This window comes from Lepisosteus platostomus, chromosome 6 (genome assembly GCF_059453375.1).
Source record: "Lepisosteus platostomus isolate fLepPlt1 chromosome 6, fLepPlt1.hap1, whole genome shotgun sequence".
Classification (NCBI taxonomy): domain Eukaryota; kingdom Metazoa; phylum Chordata; class Actinopteri; order Semionotiformes; family Lepisosteidae; genus Lepisosteus; species Lepisosteus platostomus.
In genome coordinates, this window is record NC_142616.1 from 66797604 (window position 1) to 66816304 (window position 18701).

The 18701-nt window shown below is 57.4% G+C and overlaps 1 protein-coding gene across 8 annotated transcripts in view; it reads right to left on the bottom strand.

Annotated features, from left to right (window-relative positions):
- The window catches only part of LOC148662187 (cyclin-dependent kinase 16-like), a 37190-nt gene extending 21421 nt beyond the window's left edge, over window positions 1-15769 (bottom strand). For 2 of the 8 annotated variants that reach the window (XM_088637066.1, XM_088637061.1), the window contains exons 1-3: window positions 15353-15768; window positions 7018-7157; window positions 3431-3589 (exon numbers count right to left, since the gene is read on the bottom strand). In XM_088637066.1, coding sequence (XP_088493192.1) covers window positions 3431-3589; window positions 7018-7147 — 289 coding nt within the window. In that variant the 5' untranslated portion in view covers window positions 7148-7157; window positions 15353-15768. Of the gene's footprint in view, window positions 1-3430; window positions 3590-7017; window positions 7158-9567; window positions 9873-14090; window positions 14430-15264 lie in introns of those variants that run through there. The other 6 variants (XM_088637072.1, XM_088637068.1, XM_088637065.1 and 3 more) reach the window with 5 other exon arrangements.
- Window positions 15770-18701: the final 2932 nt, after the last annotated feature.

Sequence of the window (18701 nt, forward strand, 5' to 3'; positions counted from 1 at the left end):
GAGATGCGAGAGCATGGAACAGGCTACCCAGCAGTCCTCCGATCAGCTAGCTATAAGCAAACAAACGAGCTCGACATGCAGAACCCTCATCCGTGAGCGGCATGTTGTGTTCTAATTCAATTCTCATCCAATTCACCCTAGAAAAACCAATATCTATAGGTGGGCAACACGTATTTCACGTTCTGATGAAATAAGTTGCGCTTTCACTTTAACGGACTGAAAGCTGTAGTGTATTTAGATCTGTGCTTATTTTAACAAACCACCTGCTGAGTTGATCAGAATTAAAGCACGCAGTGTGGGAGAGCAGGAGAGCAGGAGAGCACCAGTGAAGGCGGCCCAAAAAGATGGACTTCTTTGCTTCGAATACCCAGACCTGGGGACGGGCAATGTGGCTTCACTCCCTCTGGAGCAAGAAGAAGCACTTAAAATGGATCGACAATGAAGACAGTGAGCAGACTGAGCTAATCGCAAACCAGACTGCCTGTCTCTGCACCTGCGATGACGGGATCGGAGCACACATTGATCATTCCAGCCAGAGACCTGGGATCCATAAGGCCAGTTACAGACAAGACACCCAGACAAACGTGCACAGCAGAGGACAACACCATTAAGGAAATGGAAGGGCTGGAGTTAATGTTTAAAGTTTTATGATCCAGCGTGCAGCCTGCCTGTAAGTGCTCGTTACAAACGAGCTTATAAAAATAGATGACATGCCATTCCTATTAATCACGATTACGGCGTTCAAGGATCCAAGATGGGGAACTGGCCAGTAATTGGCTCAGGGATATTGATCTCGTGAGGACAGCGGTCCTTGGGATTTTGTTTAAATTCTTCCTTGCCATTTCCTTAATGGATTCGCCGGTCGTTTCTGGGGTTCTATGTAGCTCGGCGATTTAAATGAAGCCCTTGACTCCTGCTGCAAAAATGATTTTGAAATGTCAGTGCAGTAGTCTTTTAATGATTCATTCCACCAGAGCCCGCGTCCCGCTCCCCGCTGCCTGCCTGGGACGCCGGGACACCGGGACACAGGGCCAGAGAACCGGAGGAGAGGCCCGGATTTCAGACCTGCCGCAAGAGAAACTCCGGAGCAGTTCGTTTCAGCACCGCGGCGGAAGACAGTCCGGTTGTCCGTCCTCTCACTCTGCCTCCGCTGCGCACGTGTCTGACAGGGCGAGAACTGGCCCCTTCGTCTCTCGCCCGCACCCGGCGCGCGACTGGGCAAAGCAGAAACCCGGAAGAGCCCAGCTGACCCCGCAGGTTAAAAACGTCTCCTTCGCGGAGGGGAGCGTGGGGGGGTCAGGGCTCGGGGCCCTTTTCCGGACAGGAGCACCTTCCGTGCGGAGCCTGAGTGTTCTTGTGGGCCTTCTCCCCAGGATCCCCGATTTCCCCCCAGCTGGGCTCCTCTCACCAGCTGCTGTGAACTCTCCCTTTCCCCGCGGCCCTGCGACGGACCCGTGTCCCCCCGGAACGACCCTCACCAGGGATAACCGAGGGGTGTGGAGTCCCAGCGGGGCGATCAGGGAACAGGGCAGTGACGTACGGGGACTCCACTGCGTTCAGCAGCGCCTCCTGGAAGCTAGGCAGCTCATTTCTGCCAAGAAAAATGAATTCAGGTGGGAGAGAAAATCCTCTTCTCTTGTTCTGATCCTGTTTTCCAGTAGTGCTCCCTCCTACCCCTCTCCTCTCTCCTTGTGTCTGCGCGGCTCTCTCCCTCCAGCTACAGACCTGCGGGTGCTCTGCTTCCTATACTTAGTCCTGATCCGGCAGAACTAATCCCGCCGTCTCCTGCTGAGCGACGGCACAGGGACGAGGCAGCGTCTGTGGCTCGGTGGAGCCCCCCGCTGGCAGACCAGAGAGAGCGCGTCTCTGCGCGACAGGCCTGTGGCCCGAGAGAGCCCCTCCAGCAGGCCCTGCAGCCCGTCCTGAAATGGCCGACTCCCAAGCCATGACCACAGCCTTTTTATTCCAAGCGGTTCCAGAGGTTCAGCGCTGTAACTCGCAGATCATTCGGGAAGAAACCAGCCTCTCCAGGCGTTCCTTTCCGCTAAAGCAGCAGTGCTTCTGTACCGAGAACATCAGTTCTTTTCCGATCTCCCGTTTCTTTCCGGATCCTGCAGCCCGGGAGTTAACTGCATTAACAAAGTGAAGCTCCACTGAACTGGAAACCTTCAATCCCAGCTGCGGCAGCCCTAATGCAGCGCATGGCCCGGCTCCAACCCGTCACGTCGAGCCCTGCGGACAGCAGAGGCACACGGCACAAACGGCAGCTCTCCGGCCGCGGTCCCTGCTCGGCAGACCAAGGACCTGGCCTCACCACCGCCGCCGCCTCCCGAAACGAGTGGATCAGCAACGGAGAGAAAGAGAACGGGTCGGCACCCCTTTGCACAAAGGGTGGTGGGAGTCTGCAACAGGTTGCCCAAGCCGTGTTGCGGAAACTCACCTTCCAAGATCCTCAGAAGACAGAACGGTCTTCTCCTCTCGATTTACAACCTTTACAATCATCAGCAGGTCCAGCACACGACAGAGTCGGGCACGAGTGGCGTTGTTTCTTGGGTCTGTCCCGGGGCTTTCGTGTCTTTCCAGGCCCCGCAGAACCACAGCTCTTCTCCTGACTCGTGACTCTCTCCCCATCTCGCTCTTCCGGGCCGGTGCTGGGCACCGAACCGCCCCGTGACCTCGACCCGGGCAGGGGAGGACCGGTGAGGGGCTCCGGCGGGGCTTGGCCAAAGAAACCGCCCCGATGACCCAAGACCAGGCCTGTCACGTCCAGCCCAGTCCCTGGCATTCTCCCCCGCTCTGTCTGGGTTGGGACACTCTCCACGGAAGCAGGAACTTTCCTTCCCAGAAGAAGAACAATCGGAAGCAGATGCAGACACACCTGCAGCACAGCGCCACGGAAAACGCGGGATCTGCGGTTTCTGTCCCACCCCGAGCTCCGCGGACCCGAAACCGGGCCGGTTATGACAGCCCGACGCGCGCAGCCGAGAGAGGGGAGCTCAGAACGATCATCCTGAGGGGTCAGCTTTTCCTCCGCATCCTGCTGCCCAGGGGCACCACGCACTCCGCTGTTTTCTCATTAAGACACCATCACCGGAGTAAAGACCTGTGCCCTGCTGCAGGCAGAGAACGCACTGCTTTTACAGACTTGTCACAGTACGCTGCGGGTCAGACAAACTTCTGCCCGGCCTGAGGTGGGGCCTGTTGTTGCCTAAAAACCAGACGTCAACACTCAACACCACCAGCAGAGGGCAGCGCGACCCCATTCCCACGCTGGTTCTGCTCTGCGGCAGGAAAAACAGGAGTCAGCGGGATCTTGCACAGACATTTCGCCCGGAGAGGACGGAGGCGGGATGGAGACGAGCACACACACACCCACACGTGCGCGCGCGCGAGAGGACAGAGTGCGATGGGGACAGACGGCCGGGCTCACCGAGCGAGCCGGTCCTCTCCAGGGCCAGGTAGGGCCGCTCCCCGGGCGCCGCTGCCGGGTCCCGGCGCAGAGCCGCCCGGCCCAGAGAGCCCGCGTAGTGCCGGAGGAACGAGGGGGCGCTGTGAGAGGGGGCCGGGCGCACGGGGGACACCATGGGCTCTGGGAAACAGAGGAGAGAGGAGACAGGGAGCACACAGGGGGGAGGAGGAGAAGGGAGGAGACAGGGAGGACAGAGGGGAGGAGGAAAGGAGACGGGGAGGACAGAGGAGAGGAGGAAAGGAGACGGGGAGGACAGAGGGGAGGAGGAAAGGAGACGAGGAGGAGGAAAGGAGACGGGGAGGAGGAAAGGAGACGGGGAGGAGGAAAGGAGACGGGGAGGAGGAGGAGGAGACAGGAGACAGGGAGGACAGGGGGTTGGGGCGAGAGATACAGAAAAACACCAGTAAGAAGAGAGGAAGCAGCAGGAACCCCGAGGGCCCGAGCAGCGTCTGAGCACTCTCTCCTGCGACAGCACTGCAATGTCCTGCGCCCCTCGTGACGGGGACCCCCGCAGGTCAGAGTGTCGAACCCCTGCTGGCAGCCCAACGGCTCTTCAGTCCTCAGTGAATACAACCTCAGCACCTGGACAGATTTCTCTCTCCTTGCCCCTCTGGGCATTTCCCTTCCCTGTCTTAAACAGGGTGGGAAACCCCCAGCAAAGACAAAGAGCCCCCCGCCCCCTCATCTCCACTGCTCAGCCCGGGAGTAGGACCCACAGAGCTTCTGCCATCCTCACGCCTGGAGCCCCTGTCACCTGAAAAGGAAAGCGAGGTCATGGGAGCTCGGCGGGGTGGAGACGGGGGGCGGGGATGAACAGCGGACAGGATAAGCGATGGGAGCGGAGGCCAAGGCCGTCGTGCCAAGGACACGGACCGGCCAGACAGGCAGAGGCAGGCAGCAGCCAATGGGAGCGCGAGGTGCAGATGAACCGGCCAATGGGGTGGCGCCGCGCAGCCTGCGGGCGACGGGGAACCAATCTCAGCCAATGAGAGCGCAGGGATCTCGAGCCCGCGTGACGCCAGCGTTCCTCGAGGCCCAGCCGGGAGCACGGGCCCTGAGCCCCCACCTCCAGCGCAGGCTCGTCCGGTCTCGACGGGCCGGCGCGAAGCCAGCAGTCCGGCCCCCCCAGCCGGGCTCTTGCCACCCCCCTGTCCCGACTCTTCCTGAGGCTGGCCTCTCTTTTCCATCACCGCCCCCCAACAGGACGCTGGCGCACAGCCTGCCACAGCCCCTCCGCGAGAGAGAGGATGGAGAGAACGCAGACACACTGGCCAGACTGCAGCTCTGCAGAGCGACACTGCGTCCTTCAGACGAGGAGAGGCTCAGAGACTGATCGCTCCACACCCTCCGCGGGAGGGAGGGAGAGAGAGAGAGAGAGAGACACGCCGCCGGCATGCCAAGAGACAGAGCTCTGCTGGAGAACTCTCCAAAAAATCTGTCCCGAAGGTCTCTCCACCGTCAGCGGAAACGCACAGGAGCACTGCAGCTCCACTGGAACGTGGGACGGGCGCCAGGAGGAGCGAGGAACACGAGGAGGAAGGCACAAAGGAAGCTTCTGTGCCCAGCGCACCGCGCCCCCGGCTCCCCGGCGCGTGGCAGGAAGAGGCGTGGGAGCCCGGGGCGAGATCCTCCAGCTCCCGAGGCCAGCAGGACCGCGCTGGAAAACAGGCTGACGCTGAAGACCAGCAGCCATGTCACACTGCAACGCACCACTGGAGCTCAGCAGTGTGGGCCTGGCCAGTACCTGGAAAGGAGACTCCTGGGAAAGCTGAGGCTGCTGCTGGGAGAGGTGTCAGTGGGGCCAGCAGGGGGCGCTCACCCTGTGGTCTGTGTGGGTCCTAATGCCCTAGTATAGTGACGGGGACACTACACTGTAAAAAGTCGCTGTCCTTCAGATGAGACGTAAAACGGAGGTCCTGACTCTCTGTGGTCATTAAAAATCCCAGGGCATTCCTTGAAAAGAGTAGGGGTGTTACCTTCGTCACTCTGCTCTCCTCCCCACTGAGAGCTGGGGTGTGGGGGGCGGACTGGAGCATCATGCAGGTGGAGGGTCACACTGGTGGGGGTGGAGGGGATCCCCAATGGCCTGTAAAGTGCTTTTAGTGGAGTGTCCAGACAAGTTCTCACCACACTCATGTAAAAAAAAAAGGCAGGGCATCTGCCGGTCAGAGCAGTCGAGAGAGGGGTCCATCAGCCAGGGAGCCCTCTGTCCCCAACACGCTGGCCGCGGAGGGGGCGTGACCTGTGGTGGGCGTGTCGGAGGAGGGGCCTGTCTGCACGTCCTTGACGTGCTGCTGCAGAAGCCTGTAGCCATGAAAAAGCTCACAGATGGCTTTTTAAAAACTGGCGATCCTACACGAACGACAGCACTGATGATTGGGCTTGTGGGAAGAGACTGCCTGCCCACCTCTTCCCCCCCCACCTCTGCATACAGGCGTCTCTGCCAGAAAGCAGGTTTGGAAACTGACAATGCCAGATCTGAAGAATAAAACAGGAGCCAAGGCAATAAAAGAGAAGCCCGATAAGGAGTTAAATCCCAGCGGTGAGCTCAGCCGTCTCCACTCGGAGCCAGGCAGGCTGAGCTAATGACTGGGTACGGGTGCTCTCGCCGCCTGCCTGCTCTGACCTGATTTCAGGAGCAGAGATGTGTAATTACAATAATCACACACTACAGCAACGCACGCCCTGGGCTCGCCGCCCCAGCAGTACCGCAGGCCACCACCAGAGGGCCTCCCTACTCTGCCCTCCCTGGCTCCCTTAGCCCAGATTCTGACGGAGCACCTATAAAAGGAATGCCCGACAAAAGTCCTCAAACACATTTTCCAAAGGGAACACATGGTGGAGGAGCCGACAGGCAGGTGTCACCTTAGCTGGCACGGGGCTTCTCTGCTGCGTTGCAGAGTTTTGTGCTGTGATCCTAACAGAGGGGCTCTTTGCCCCCATTAAGCGATTCGGACTGAGAATTAAACACAGAGTTCACGAGACTGTCTCTTGCACGAAGACTGGCAGACTGGGGAGCCCAGGACACAGGGCTGCCCCAGAGCTCCAGACGGGCTGACTGCAGCCCACTGCTACACAGAGATAGCGTGGCTCTGACCCCTGGGTCAGAAGGTCACCGACCCCAGCCCGGAGCAGCCCACAGCCAGCCCAAGGGCTACCGGCTGGCTGTGCCAGACGCCCCAGGAAGACTCGACGGACAAAACGAGGTTTTTCTCCTCTCTGCTCTTTCGGCCGGAATAAAGGCCGTCTGCTGGAGCCAGCTAACCTATTTCATCAGATCGGCAGCCCTGGAAGATTCTCCGATCGGGAAATAAACCCAGGGGACGCAGACGAGAAATAACAGGTCACGGCCTGGGACTCCGGGACCAGCACGGGCTCTGGACGCACGGAGCCCGTCTCACCAGACACGAGTAAAAGACCACCAGAGCGCCTGCGAAGCCGCCAACCCGCGCCAGGCACGGTGCCCCCCCCCTGGGATGCGTTGCGTGGACATGGCGATGACGAGGAGGGGGGAGGGGGGGGGGGGCGATGGCCGCCGGCTGCCTTACCGTTGTCGCGCGCGGCGCCGGGCTCGTCCAGCTTGATCTGCTCGGCGAGCTCGGACAGCGACTCGTCGACCGGCCGGGCGCTGCGCAGCGTCATGGACAGGCGCCGCTTGATGACCTTCATCCTATCCATCCGGCCCGGCCTGCAAAACAGGAGTCGGGATCAAGACCGGGAGCCAGAGAGCGCGATCCATTTCAGGACCTGAGGGCTGCAGGCTCCCTTCTGAAAGTACTGTATGGCCTTACTGGCCCTGAAGAACAGGGTCCCTTCCAGGCAAAGGCTCAGAACTCGAGACCAGGAACAGGACAGTTTACGCTTGTCGTGCTCCAGATTTTCAGCAAAGCAACAAACATTTACAGTGAAAGAGCAGCGCTTCTCCAGTGATAACAGTACAAGCTTTCTGCTGCTCAAAAGTCTAGGAATGGATCAACGTTGCAAAGGAGCAGGAGTCCAATGTGCTACCCAGATCATTGGACAGGAACCCAGCAAACTAATCCCCATCTCTGAACTGGCTCCAACACTCCGCTCTCCTCCCCACTGTAAGCTGGTGTGTGTGTGGGGAGCAGACTGGAGCATCATCCAGGTGGGGGTACACACTGATGGTGGTGGGGGGGATCCCCATGACCTGTAAAGCGCTTTGAGGGGGGTGTCCAGAAAAGAGCTACATAAGTGCAAGGATAATTATTACAAGTCTGAGCAGCCTGGACTAAGATCACAGGCATGAAACAAAAAGGACATCTGGAACAGCCTGGCCTTGCGCAGGGAGCAGGGCCTGACGCAGATGCTCACACACAAGAGGCCTGCTGTACCGCAGGGTCTCATTCAAAAGAATCTGCAGACCCAGTTCTGCAGACTGACCTCCTGGAGCGATCAAGCTGTAAACTACAGGGCACAGAGCTGGTGACTCCGCAGGTAAAGATAAAGGGCAAACTCAGCACCAACAACATACATGGATGGGGGGAAAAAAATCATAATACTAATAAAACCACCCAGAAATCTTTTTCTCCCCTCAATATCTGCGTTTCTGTCCTGCTGCCCCTCCCCACGCTGGCGGCGGTACCGATTCAGTGGGTAACCGGGCCTCTCCCCGACCCAGCCCGACCCGCAGTGCCCAGGAGCAATGCCACTGCAGAGCAGAAGCCCGCAGAGACCCGCTTTTCTGGGGACAAAACAGCTGAGGGGCCCGCGGGCCGGAGACGAGACGCCAATCGCCCATCGGACTGCTCGTCCCGCACGGCGCCAGCGGCCCGTCTGGGGATCACAGCCCCCCCAGCGGCAGGGTGGCCCCCCCAGTGCGTCACGTGTGCCTGCTCGCAGCCGTCTGACCCTGGGAATTACAGCCTCCCGGCGCCAGTCTGCGGGCCAAAGTCCGGGACTCCGGCTGCAATCCTGCCAACTCCCTCCTCGTCACCCTCCAGCCCCCACCCCCTCCCGGAAACTGCCGGCGTTCCTTGGAAAGCCAGGGCATACGGACACCCGCGACCTCGGCCCCCTGGAAAGCCAGGAGTCGCAGTCACTCCCGGAGGATGGGATCCTCGAATCGGCCCCGGTGCAGGAGGGGGGGAAGAGGAGAGAGGAACGCAGGCTTTGATCCCGGGACAGACTTTCCATTTCCGGTGGAAAACTGCAAAAGCCCAGCGGGAAAGGACCTGCACCTCCTCTCTCGGTCACAGAGCAGATACCACCACGACCACAACAGCAACGTTCCCAGCGCTCATGGTCACACTGCAGCCTGCTGGCAGAGCGTCTGCATCAGGCCCTGCATCCAGCACCGGAGGCAACAGCCCCCCCCCAAATCAAAAGTCAGACCTCCAAAGCGGAGATAAACAACACGACTGCTGCTACGTGTGGCACGCAGGGCCTGACACAGACTCTCACAGCTGTTATGCCGCAGGTGCCCAGGTTCAGGGGAGGAAGACAGCGCCTGGAGGTGATCCCGCGCGGCGTAGCGAGAGAGCAGGCCTCGCGGATCACACAGCCCGTTGGGACGCTCGCTGGGGATATTTTTAAGCCTCCGTTCCAGTTCTCCGCGTTATATAACAACTCGGCCACATGACGCGCACACCAGACCCTCCCGTCTCTGATGACCCCCCCCCCCCGAAAAAGAACCTCCGATCTCCGCAAGCGTCTTCACTGAGCTGCCCCCCTGCGGGAGAGAGACCGATCCCAGGAGCTCAGGATGTTCCCCAAACACAGGGAAAATCCATTCCCCGGAGGCCTTGCTCACATCAGCATCCGCGCGAGAAACCGACTCTCCCGGGCCGAGTCCACCTTAAACCCCCACGGAGCCGGAGGAGGGCCGGGAGAAGCAGGACCATCCCAGCAGGCCGGAAAGGGGAAGTCGGTCAGTCGGCACAGTTGGGCGTGAGAGCGTGAGTGAAAGAGAATGTAAACCTCAGCCCCTGCTTGCACCAAAGAACTGGGGGGGCTCGAGACGAGCTGCCCAGCCCGATACGCTGGCTTCTCTCAAGAACCAGCTGCATGAGATCCTGGGATCGATGAGCGACTAACGACCCAACAGAGCAGGCGGGCCGCAGGGCCCGTTCCTGTACCGTCTCAGGAAGCGAAGAAGTGCTGATCCGCAGAGTCTCTGCCCGCAGACACACAGAGACAGGCAGACTTTGCTCCAGGAGGCCTCACTTTCTCTCCGTCACGGTCTTGCCCCGTCACGGGCACAGAGCCACCCCCCACAACCACCACCGCCGCCGCCGCCGCCTCGAATTTTACTGCCCCGAGGTGCACCAGTCTGCATGGCGCAGGCCTGTCCCGAGACCAACAGCTGCTTCACACAACCTTAAAAAAAAGGATTAACAAGGAAACAAAACAAGGATATTGTTTCCTCCAAACAGAAGATCTTGCATAAACCTTTTTGCTCTTTATAGCGCGTCATAAAAGAGCTTTTGTAATGACTAATCTTCCTAAGGTGTGGATTCAATCAGAACTTTGACCCATCAGTCAATTGCCAATTAGAAACCTAGCTCTTGGTTGGATGGAACATTGTGTCTCTTAGCCCAGGGAAACTCAGAACAAGGTGTTGGGCTGGCTGGTAAATTACACTGGGAGACTGGACTGGAGACACTGCTCGAGACACTGCTGTCCCTCTCCTCTCACACTGACACACTCCTGCCTGGACTGGAGACACTGCTCGAGACACTGCTGTCCCTCTCCTCTCACACTGACACTCTCCTGACTGGACTGGAGACACTGCTGTCCCTCTCCTCTCACACTGCCCCTGAATTCACTCACTGACACACTCCTGCCTGGACTGGAGACACTGCTGTCCCTCTCCTCTCAATCAGAGACTCCGTACAGATTTACTGCCCTCAGCTGCCTTCGGGGAGACTGTAACCCCTCAGCCACAGACGACCCCCCTTCCTCCAGAGCCAGATCCCCGGAGTTCCCCAGCACACGGCTCCTCAGCTCCAGAAGGAAAGGGGATATGGCTGTTAGAGGAGAAGACGGGAAGTGATCATGCTTTCAATCCACAGAGAGATGGATCGAGAGAAATCAGATTATTTATTCAGAGCTTTTCTTTCTTCCTCCTGACTTTTTTTTCGAGTTGCTAGGTTACCGGTTGCTGCAGAGTTTTTTTTTTTTTGTCAAAGCTTGTGTTACATAAAGTCTCTTCCAGGTCAAGCCCGACTCCTGCAACGCCGGCCTAAAATTCCACTCAAGGACCTCGTCGCTGCCCTGCTCGTTAAGGTCGTTAACTGGTGCGCGGTCTTCTTCAGGGTGCCAGACGAGCCATTGGAAGCTGGGTGCTTGATTCGTCAACAGCGGTTAATTGGTCGGTTGTTAAATCCGGTCGCACCTGGCTCTGCAGAGGAGGGGGGGGGGGGTGCATCCGCAGGGGGAACAGCGCCCTCTTGTGGGGAGCCGGAGAATCTCACATCAAGAGCAATCCACCACCAGCCCAGTCCCGACCACCACCTTCCCCTTCCCTTGAAGATCACACCTGCGTGCACCCCCCTTTTGTCAGCAGCTTGGGGAGCTGAGGGCATGCACCCAACAGCTCCAACCCCACCCCACTGGTCCTGATCACTCCCCCTCTGGCAGTCTGACTGACCTCTAAGACACACCTCAAGCACCAACCGAGATCTCAGAAACGTTTCCACCTCAGTCTTCACCAGACCAAGGGTTGTGCTGGATCACAAAAAACACGAGGGGGTGCCCTGGGCTGAACGCGCCCTGAGGAGCCCCCCCATCCCCCCATCCCATCACCCTCCCAATCCTGCACGTCACACAGAGCTCAGTGTAAAACACAACAGAGTCTTATTTCCAGCTGCGACACGTTTCACTCCATTTACTTACTGCATCGGAAGCAAGACTTTAACCAGCTAATAAATCAGGCTGTTTTATGTACAGCCGGTAAGGTCTTGCCACCTGTCCACATAAAACACCAAAATAAGCAAGCTAGCTCGTCTTAAAAGCTTTTGTCTACCTAGGCAAGTCGGGTGAAAACAATTTCCCATCCACCCTGAGACAAACTCCTTTACCCACCATGCACTGCGGTGGGCTCAAATGAAGAACCTTGCTCAGGAGTAAAACAGCCAAACTACCCCCTGGGATTTCAACCGCAATCCCAACCACAGCCCAAAGCTCACACAGTGTACAACAGCTAGAGACAGAGAGAGAGACAGAGAGACCTGGCTGCCCAGAGAGGACAGGCTGAGCTCCCACTGCCAGCGGGGAGAAACAGAGACAGAGGTGCACTTCCTACTGCACTCCGACTGTCCCACTATTCTGGGATTTGAGAAACATTCTCCCCCCCCAAAATAACAAAACTAATCCCACAATTCCCACACCACGCCAGAATCACAACGGGTCCCACTCCTACTGGGAGAGGGAGGAGGGAACTCAGCTGAACTGGCAGCCCAGTGTGTGACCTCCCGTCACAGCCCGAGGGACAGTGAGCCCGTCTCTCAATACAGTTCCACGTCGTATGCGAACGTCTTGATTTGCTCATGTCTGTAGATGTCCTGTTAAGTGCATGTGTTCTGGCAATGCTGTAATTCGTCGGGCCCATAGAGCCGTTTGGAGGGAACAGAGGACAGGTCTGGGAGAGTCGGCACACTGGCCGAAAGAAGGGGGAGAGAGAGAGCAAGAGGGAACAGCGGACAGAGGCTGGGGGAAACACCCACAGCTCCGGGATATTAACAGTACTAGTCACCGAGCAGGGCGAGAGGCAGGGGGTCAACCCCCAGGCAGACCAGTAGACTGTGGCGGCCAGGCTGGCTGGGGCTCCCATCTGGCCCGGCGCATGTCAGAACTGATTGGATCATTTGCTCCATTAGACCCTCCCCCTCATGCCTGCTCCCCTGGGCCCAGCTGGTGAGGCGCCCAGACGACACGAGTCACCGCAGCGGCCAGGAAGCGGCCCCGGGTCACATGACGCCGAGCCATGGAGCTTGTGTCTCCGCTTACACATTTACACAGGGCACCCAGGGCAGGTCCTGGGTCCTGGGACCCATTCCACCACACACACACACACACACACACACACACACACACACACACACACACACACACACACACACACACACACACACACACACACTCATTAGCTCTCATCCCTGCAGTACAGCTCCCCTCTCTTTGTGGACATCTTTACAGCTCGCTGTCTCGGGAGGGCTGGAAGTATCGCTCAGGGCACCAGTCCTCCTGGCTCCTCGCTGCCCCCCCCCCTGCCCTCTGGGAAGCGTCCCAGGAGCAGAAAGGCACAGACTCAGAGACCGTTTCTTCCCACAAGCCGGCAGATTACTGAGCTCTGCCCCTACCACCGCCACACACTGGGGTTTTGTAAAGTTGTCTAGTATTTAACTTGCTGTTGCTGCTGCTGTTCTGTGTTTAGTTTTAGTGTTTCCTTGGTACTGGAGCACAAATGCAAATACTGGGCTCGTGCGGCTGACGAGCTGAACTGAACGAGCTCTGCCCGCGAGCGCCCGGTTTGCAGTTCCTTCATCGTGCAGGAGGTCGCCCTTTTACCCGTCGTCTTCCTCACGTCGTTTAAAACCTCCGACCTCTGAGCAGGAGAAAAAAAAACGTGCAAAGTTTCCAGCCACGGGACCTGGAGGCAGGTCAAGAGCTCGGCTGCAGGGAAAACCAGTCATGGAGGCCCACACACGCGCTGCTGGGTTTCGCTCCAGACTATCCCTCAGCACACAGCCCCATCAAACCCCTAACCCCCTTGATGACAGGCTTCACTTGAACGCTTTTTTCCCCCCCCCACTCTGAAAGAGCTGAAGCCGGGCTTTTTAACTGCTGCATTTCACGAGAGTGAGAAGACGCCCGCGCGTTCATTCGCCCTCTTTCCGAACCGCTACGGCCAAAACAGGGCTTCCTGGCCCATCCCAGGAAGCACTGGGAGCAAGGCGGGGCACTCTGCGTGTGACACATGGACAGGGCCACCCCACCCCTGCGGCAGAAAACACTGTTGACTGATCCGACATCAAGCACCTTAATGGCACGATTAAGGGCTCCAATTATGCCATTAAGGTTGGCCGCAATAAAAGCCAGGTGCGGCCCCACAGCAGCTGGGCTGGGAACCCCTGGGGTTCCAGGGTCAAAGGAGCCGCAGATGTTGCCCGTGTCCTGAGCCCCATTACTGAAAGAAACAACCCCCCCGATTTTCAGCTTACCTACAGAAGGCCCACGTGCAGGAATCTCCAGGCACCCCCCCCCCCAAGACTACACCACTGCGCTGGAATTTAATTTCTCTGCACGGTTAATAATTATTCAGTTACCCCCCCGGAGCGACCACAGGTGTAAAACCCATAACTGCTAGGGGGGATGTCAGCTGCCCCCGAGTGCGGTATTTCTCCAACCTCCCGCTCCACACAGGAAGAGCAGACTCTCCGCAAGGTCCGAGGTCAAGGCTGCTGCTCCACCACCAAAAAAAAATCCGCTTCCTGCCTAGAATGCATTCCCGTACCAGATCGAAAAATCAATAAAGCGCTAGCATACTATTTTTCAGGTTTGTAAGATCCGTCGTATTGCACGGTCCTGTGCCGGGCATGTGGCGAAACCCGGACACGAACACCCATTTAACCTTTAAATCCGGACGGGTTCGACTCACTTAAGCCTTCGCAGGAGCTCAGCTCAGCCTGGCTTGCGCGTTATATAATTTCTCCCCTCACGGGCTGCAGCGCAGGCTGGACGCGTCGGTGCGCATGTTCCCGCACTCCGGAGGGAGAGAGACTCGCCCGTCAATAATTCGTGCGTTAGGGGCGCCGTACCCCGCTCTCCGCCAAGACCCTCGCCCCGCAAAACTCACTAACGTGTCGCTCAGCACCCCGAGGAAGATGAACGCGGGGGGGGGCTTGTGCGCCGGGTAGCCGCTTGTCCTCTCTTTAAAAGCCGTGTAAATGCCTCGATGGTAACAACACGCAATCGATTCGCCCGGTTACTGCGGCAGCTGGCGTGCGGGGAAGCCGGCGCCGCACGCCAGCGTCACTCGCAGTTCAACAAGACCACGGCGCCGGCCGGCCGGCCACTTTGATTAAACCCCCCCCACCAGTGTCACGCATTTACCGCCCGCCCGGGAACCCTCCGACTCTTTGGAGTTGTTTTACCTCCCCAAAATAACACCTTTTCACCAGACCGAAAGCGAATCGATGAAACGCGGATCCCGGGGCCTTGATCTCGGCTTCTCCCCGGCTTTTCCTGATTCCAAAAAGCCAGAGAAAGGGCACTGCCTGGCCGGTGACGGTAGCCCAGCTCATCCCGGCCCTGGGGCTGGGTCTTTGTCCAGATAAACACATAACCAAATATCAGCTTGGCCAAGAGGAACTTTGTTTTTCTCCTCACTGCAGCATCTCCTTTAAGCGCAAACCCGCTCGTGTGACCGTTTTCGTGAGCAGTTTAAAATTAGTTTCTTGGGAACTTGGTGGACGCTACAAGATCTCACAACCAGACCGGTTATTATTTCAGGCGTTCGGGAAAACCTCGCCAGACGTCCCAAGGCACTCAACGAAACACAAAGAAGAAACAAAAAAAAAACCGTTTCGGTGATATCTACCTGATCAGAAAAGGTCAGGAGCAGAGAGCACGCAGCTCCGTCCAGAGTTTCGACTTTCATCTTTCGTTACCTGCGGCATTATAACTTGAACTGATTTAAAAAAAAGAGCAAGATGTGCTCGTCTTAAGAAAAAAAAAACATCTTCAATAAACCGTAAAGGCTACATCTCTAACGCCGTACGACAGCTACACGTACACTAAGACAGAACCCCCAAAAAAGAGCTACAGCTTACCTGGCGCACACCTCACACGAAGATGCAGCAGAATTCACGCCGGGAGCCGGCGGAAAGTTTTCGGCCAGTCTTCCCGTTTCACACTCACCAGTTTGGAGACGGGTCCTTCAGCCTGCCTGCGCACGGCGATACAGCGGCGTCGTGTCCGCTGACACAAGTTATCCTACTCCTCCGCTGAGCCCGCAAGCGTGTTCATTTATTGTAAGATCATTCCTGCTACCCACAGCCCCGCGCGTCCGCGACAGACTGGCGGATGTTCCTTCTGCTGCCCGGGCGACGTGGGGGAAGACTCCGGCGCACAGGGATCGTGATTCAACTCACTGTAAAATCCGCATCACGGCTGGTCCTGTACGTTAAAACCAAAACAACAACATAAAAAAACCACACACACACATACACAGCGGGGAGTCAGTCTGCCGAAAGATCCGGGAAAACAGCAGCATGAACGCGTGTGTGTGTGTGTTGGTAGATATCGATGCTGCGCCGGTGTGCACCAACAAGGAGAGAGAGAGAGGTGGAGACAGGGGAGGAGGAGAAAGAGAGTGAGAGGCTGTAACAGAACCCCCATCCCTGCAACACAGAGAGAGACCTGTTGTTATAAACTGAACAACTGGGGTTCTTGGAGTTGGTTTGGGGTTGGGGGGGCTGGAAAATCGCAGTTTCGCAGAGAGTGGAAAACGGTTCCCAACACACACCGTGGGCGAAACAGGTCGACCGCAGCAGTTCAATTACTAATCGTCATCCGGCAGAAAGAGCCACCTTCTCTTACACGGGTCCGTGTTGTGGGCCCGGGTGAGAGCGGGTAAATGCAGAGGCATTCGCGGACGCTGTCGTCAGAACAGCAGGTCGTCTCCCCCGCCGTCGGTGACGACCACGCCAGCGATGTTCCCAGCCGGGAAGGAGGGCTTCCCCCTGGTTAGAAACCGAAGCCCACAGGCACAGAGGCGAGGTGTGCGGGGGCCGAGGACACTGGTCCCCGTCTGGGAGGTGAAAGTTGAATGCCCTCTGACTCGGGCGCTGCTTGGATGCAGAAAAAGAGACAGCCGGGACCCGGTTCTGAATAACAGCAAGGAGACATCCTCCCTCTCCGACATCGCTGCGGTCCGGCCCGGACAAATAGTAAAAAAAAAGTGCATGCAGTTTTCTGATACGCGTTTTGTTGAGATCCTTTGAAAACCCTTGTTCTTTAACTACTAAATTATTTAGCTGGAGCTTTAAAACAAATAAAATTACCCTGGCACCCATTTTTTATACACCTGGGTATTTGACTGGAACGACCTGGGTGAAATAAGGGAACAACTGCAGTGTGAACACAGAGCTGGTCCCAGCGGTATGGAGCAGGGACCTGTGAACTAATCACACAGGACCACTGTCACACAGTACACCAGTCACACACAGGACCACTGTCACACACAGGACCACTGTCACACAGTACACCAGTCACACACAGGACCACTGTCACACACAGGACCACTGTCACACAGTACACCAGTCACACACAGGACCACTGTCACACAGTACACCAGTCACACACAGGGCCACTGTCACACAGTACACCAGTCACACACAGGGCCACTGTCACACAGTACACCAGTCACACACAGGACCACTGTCACACAGTACACCAGTCACACACAGGACCACTGTCACACAGTACACCAGTCACACACAGGACCACTGTCACACAGTACCACAACACTAATCACACACAGGACCACTGTCACACAGTAACAGAACACTAAGACCACAAAGGTAGAAAAATGATCTCCGTCATAACTATATATGAGACAGAAGATCATCAATAATCAATAAGGTTACAACTCGCCTTTAATTATGCAGGCAAGAGTATTGGGGTGAGCTGTTCTATCTAAATCTCCCCCTGGCCTTTACCAGTCATGGCCTCCTAATAACCCCCCTCTCTGAACTGGCTCCATCCCTCTGCTCTCCTCCTCACTGAGAGTTGGTGTGTGGGGGGCGGACTGGTGGGGGTGGAGGGGATCCCCATGACCTGTAAAGTGCTTCGATTTTATTATTATCATCATTATTGCAGTTTGGTGCTCGTGGGCCCTGGGCACTTTCACTCCCAAGTGTGCAGAAAGAGGGGGAGACGTCGCCTGACATGACGCCCTTTAAACTTCTCTCACGCTAAACCCCGTGACTGATGGGGCGAGTCGAGTGACCAGCACTTCGGTTCCTCTAGTATCTGGACAGCGCAGGATTATCGATCTGGAGCACCTGGAGTCGATCGCAAGCCTGTTGTTCCAGCTGGTTTTTTTTTTGTGGGTCGCTAGTGTTTCCCTCCTTCGTGGGCCCCAAGAATGTCGTAAGGCCCTAGTGCCTCATGGGAAACCCGGCGCCGATTTCAGCTGGGGCGTGTGATCGGGAGAGAACGGCACGGCTGGGACCGTGACGCCGTGAGGAGATGAAAGAGATACCAGCCCCACCCCCCCACCCCCCAGGCCGGACTGCACTTCACGGTGGGGGTGGGGGTGAATTGGGCCCCTCCTGCATGTCAATCGCTTGGACCTCCTTTCGGGTGAGCAGCGCTACGGAACTGATTCCAGTCCGACCGCTGACACCGCTGCTGTGGTCGTCTGCTGATGTCTCAAGACGCCGTCACTGCGAGGATTGGTCATATCGCAGCTAAGCTCGACTGGCTAGAGGAGGGGAGGTTATTCTCCATGGACGAACTATTGGCATTCTGTAAAAAAAAATGCCACCAAATCACGACGTACTAATGTATAACCGTTACACGGCATCGCCCACTGAGTAGTGCAATCAGAGCGATGAGCTCAGCGTGCCGCAGGATGGATCAAGCCTCACGCCCGAGACCTGGCTGATTAAAACGAGCAGCCCCCTTCGACGATCTTCGTGACTTCGTGGGTCCGAAGTAGCGTCGTGACGGGGGAGAGTGGGGGCAGCAGCCAGGCGCATCCCGCGCGTCAGCCTCGGGGGACCTCCCTTGCCATGGGGGTGCAGCTCGTTGAAGTTCACCTGTCCGGGCAAGACGTTACTTAAACGAAGCAGTAAAAACTCACACGCCGCCTGGACGCCCTCCACACAGCGGGTCAGGATGCCGGGCAGTGCGGAAACGTCCTTGGCTGAGCCCGTTTCTTTCCAGTTCAATCTTACCGCCTCACCCCGCTGCCTGTAAGCCAGCTCTGCCGTCCGACCCGTTTTAACCTCCACACACACGCACCCTCGTTACTATCGAAGGCTCCGACGTCCCGGTGCCTTTGTAAGACCTTTCAGATCCATGACGGAAGTTGAGCTCAGTAAATTTAAAGCGGGTTTCACTATTCCCCCCCAGAGACCACCTCGCTTCTCTTGCCTGCCCTGGTCGATGAGGGGGTGCCTGGGGTGTGGAGCCGCGGACGGTGTTTCAGACCCCGGTTTTCACCTCTCCAAGACCCCACAACACAGGGGCTCCTCGCTCG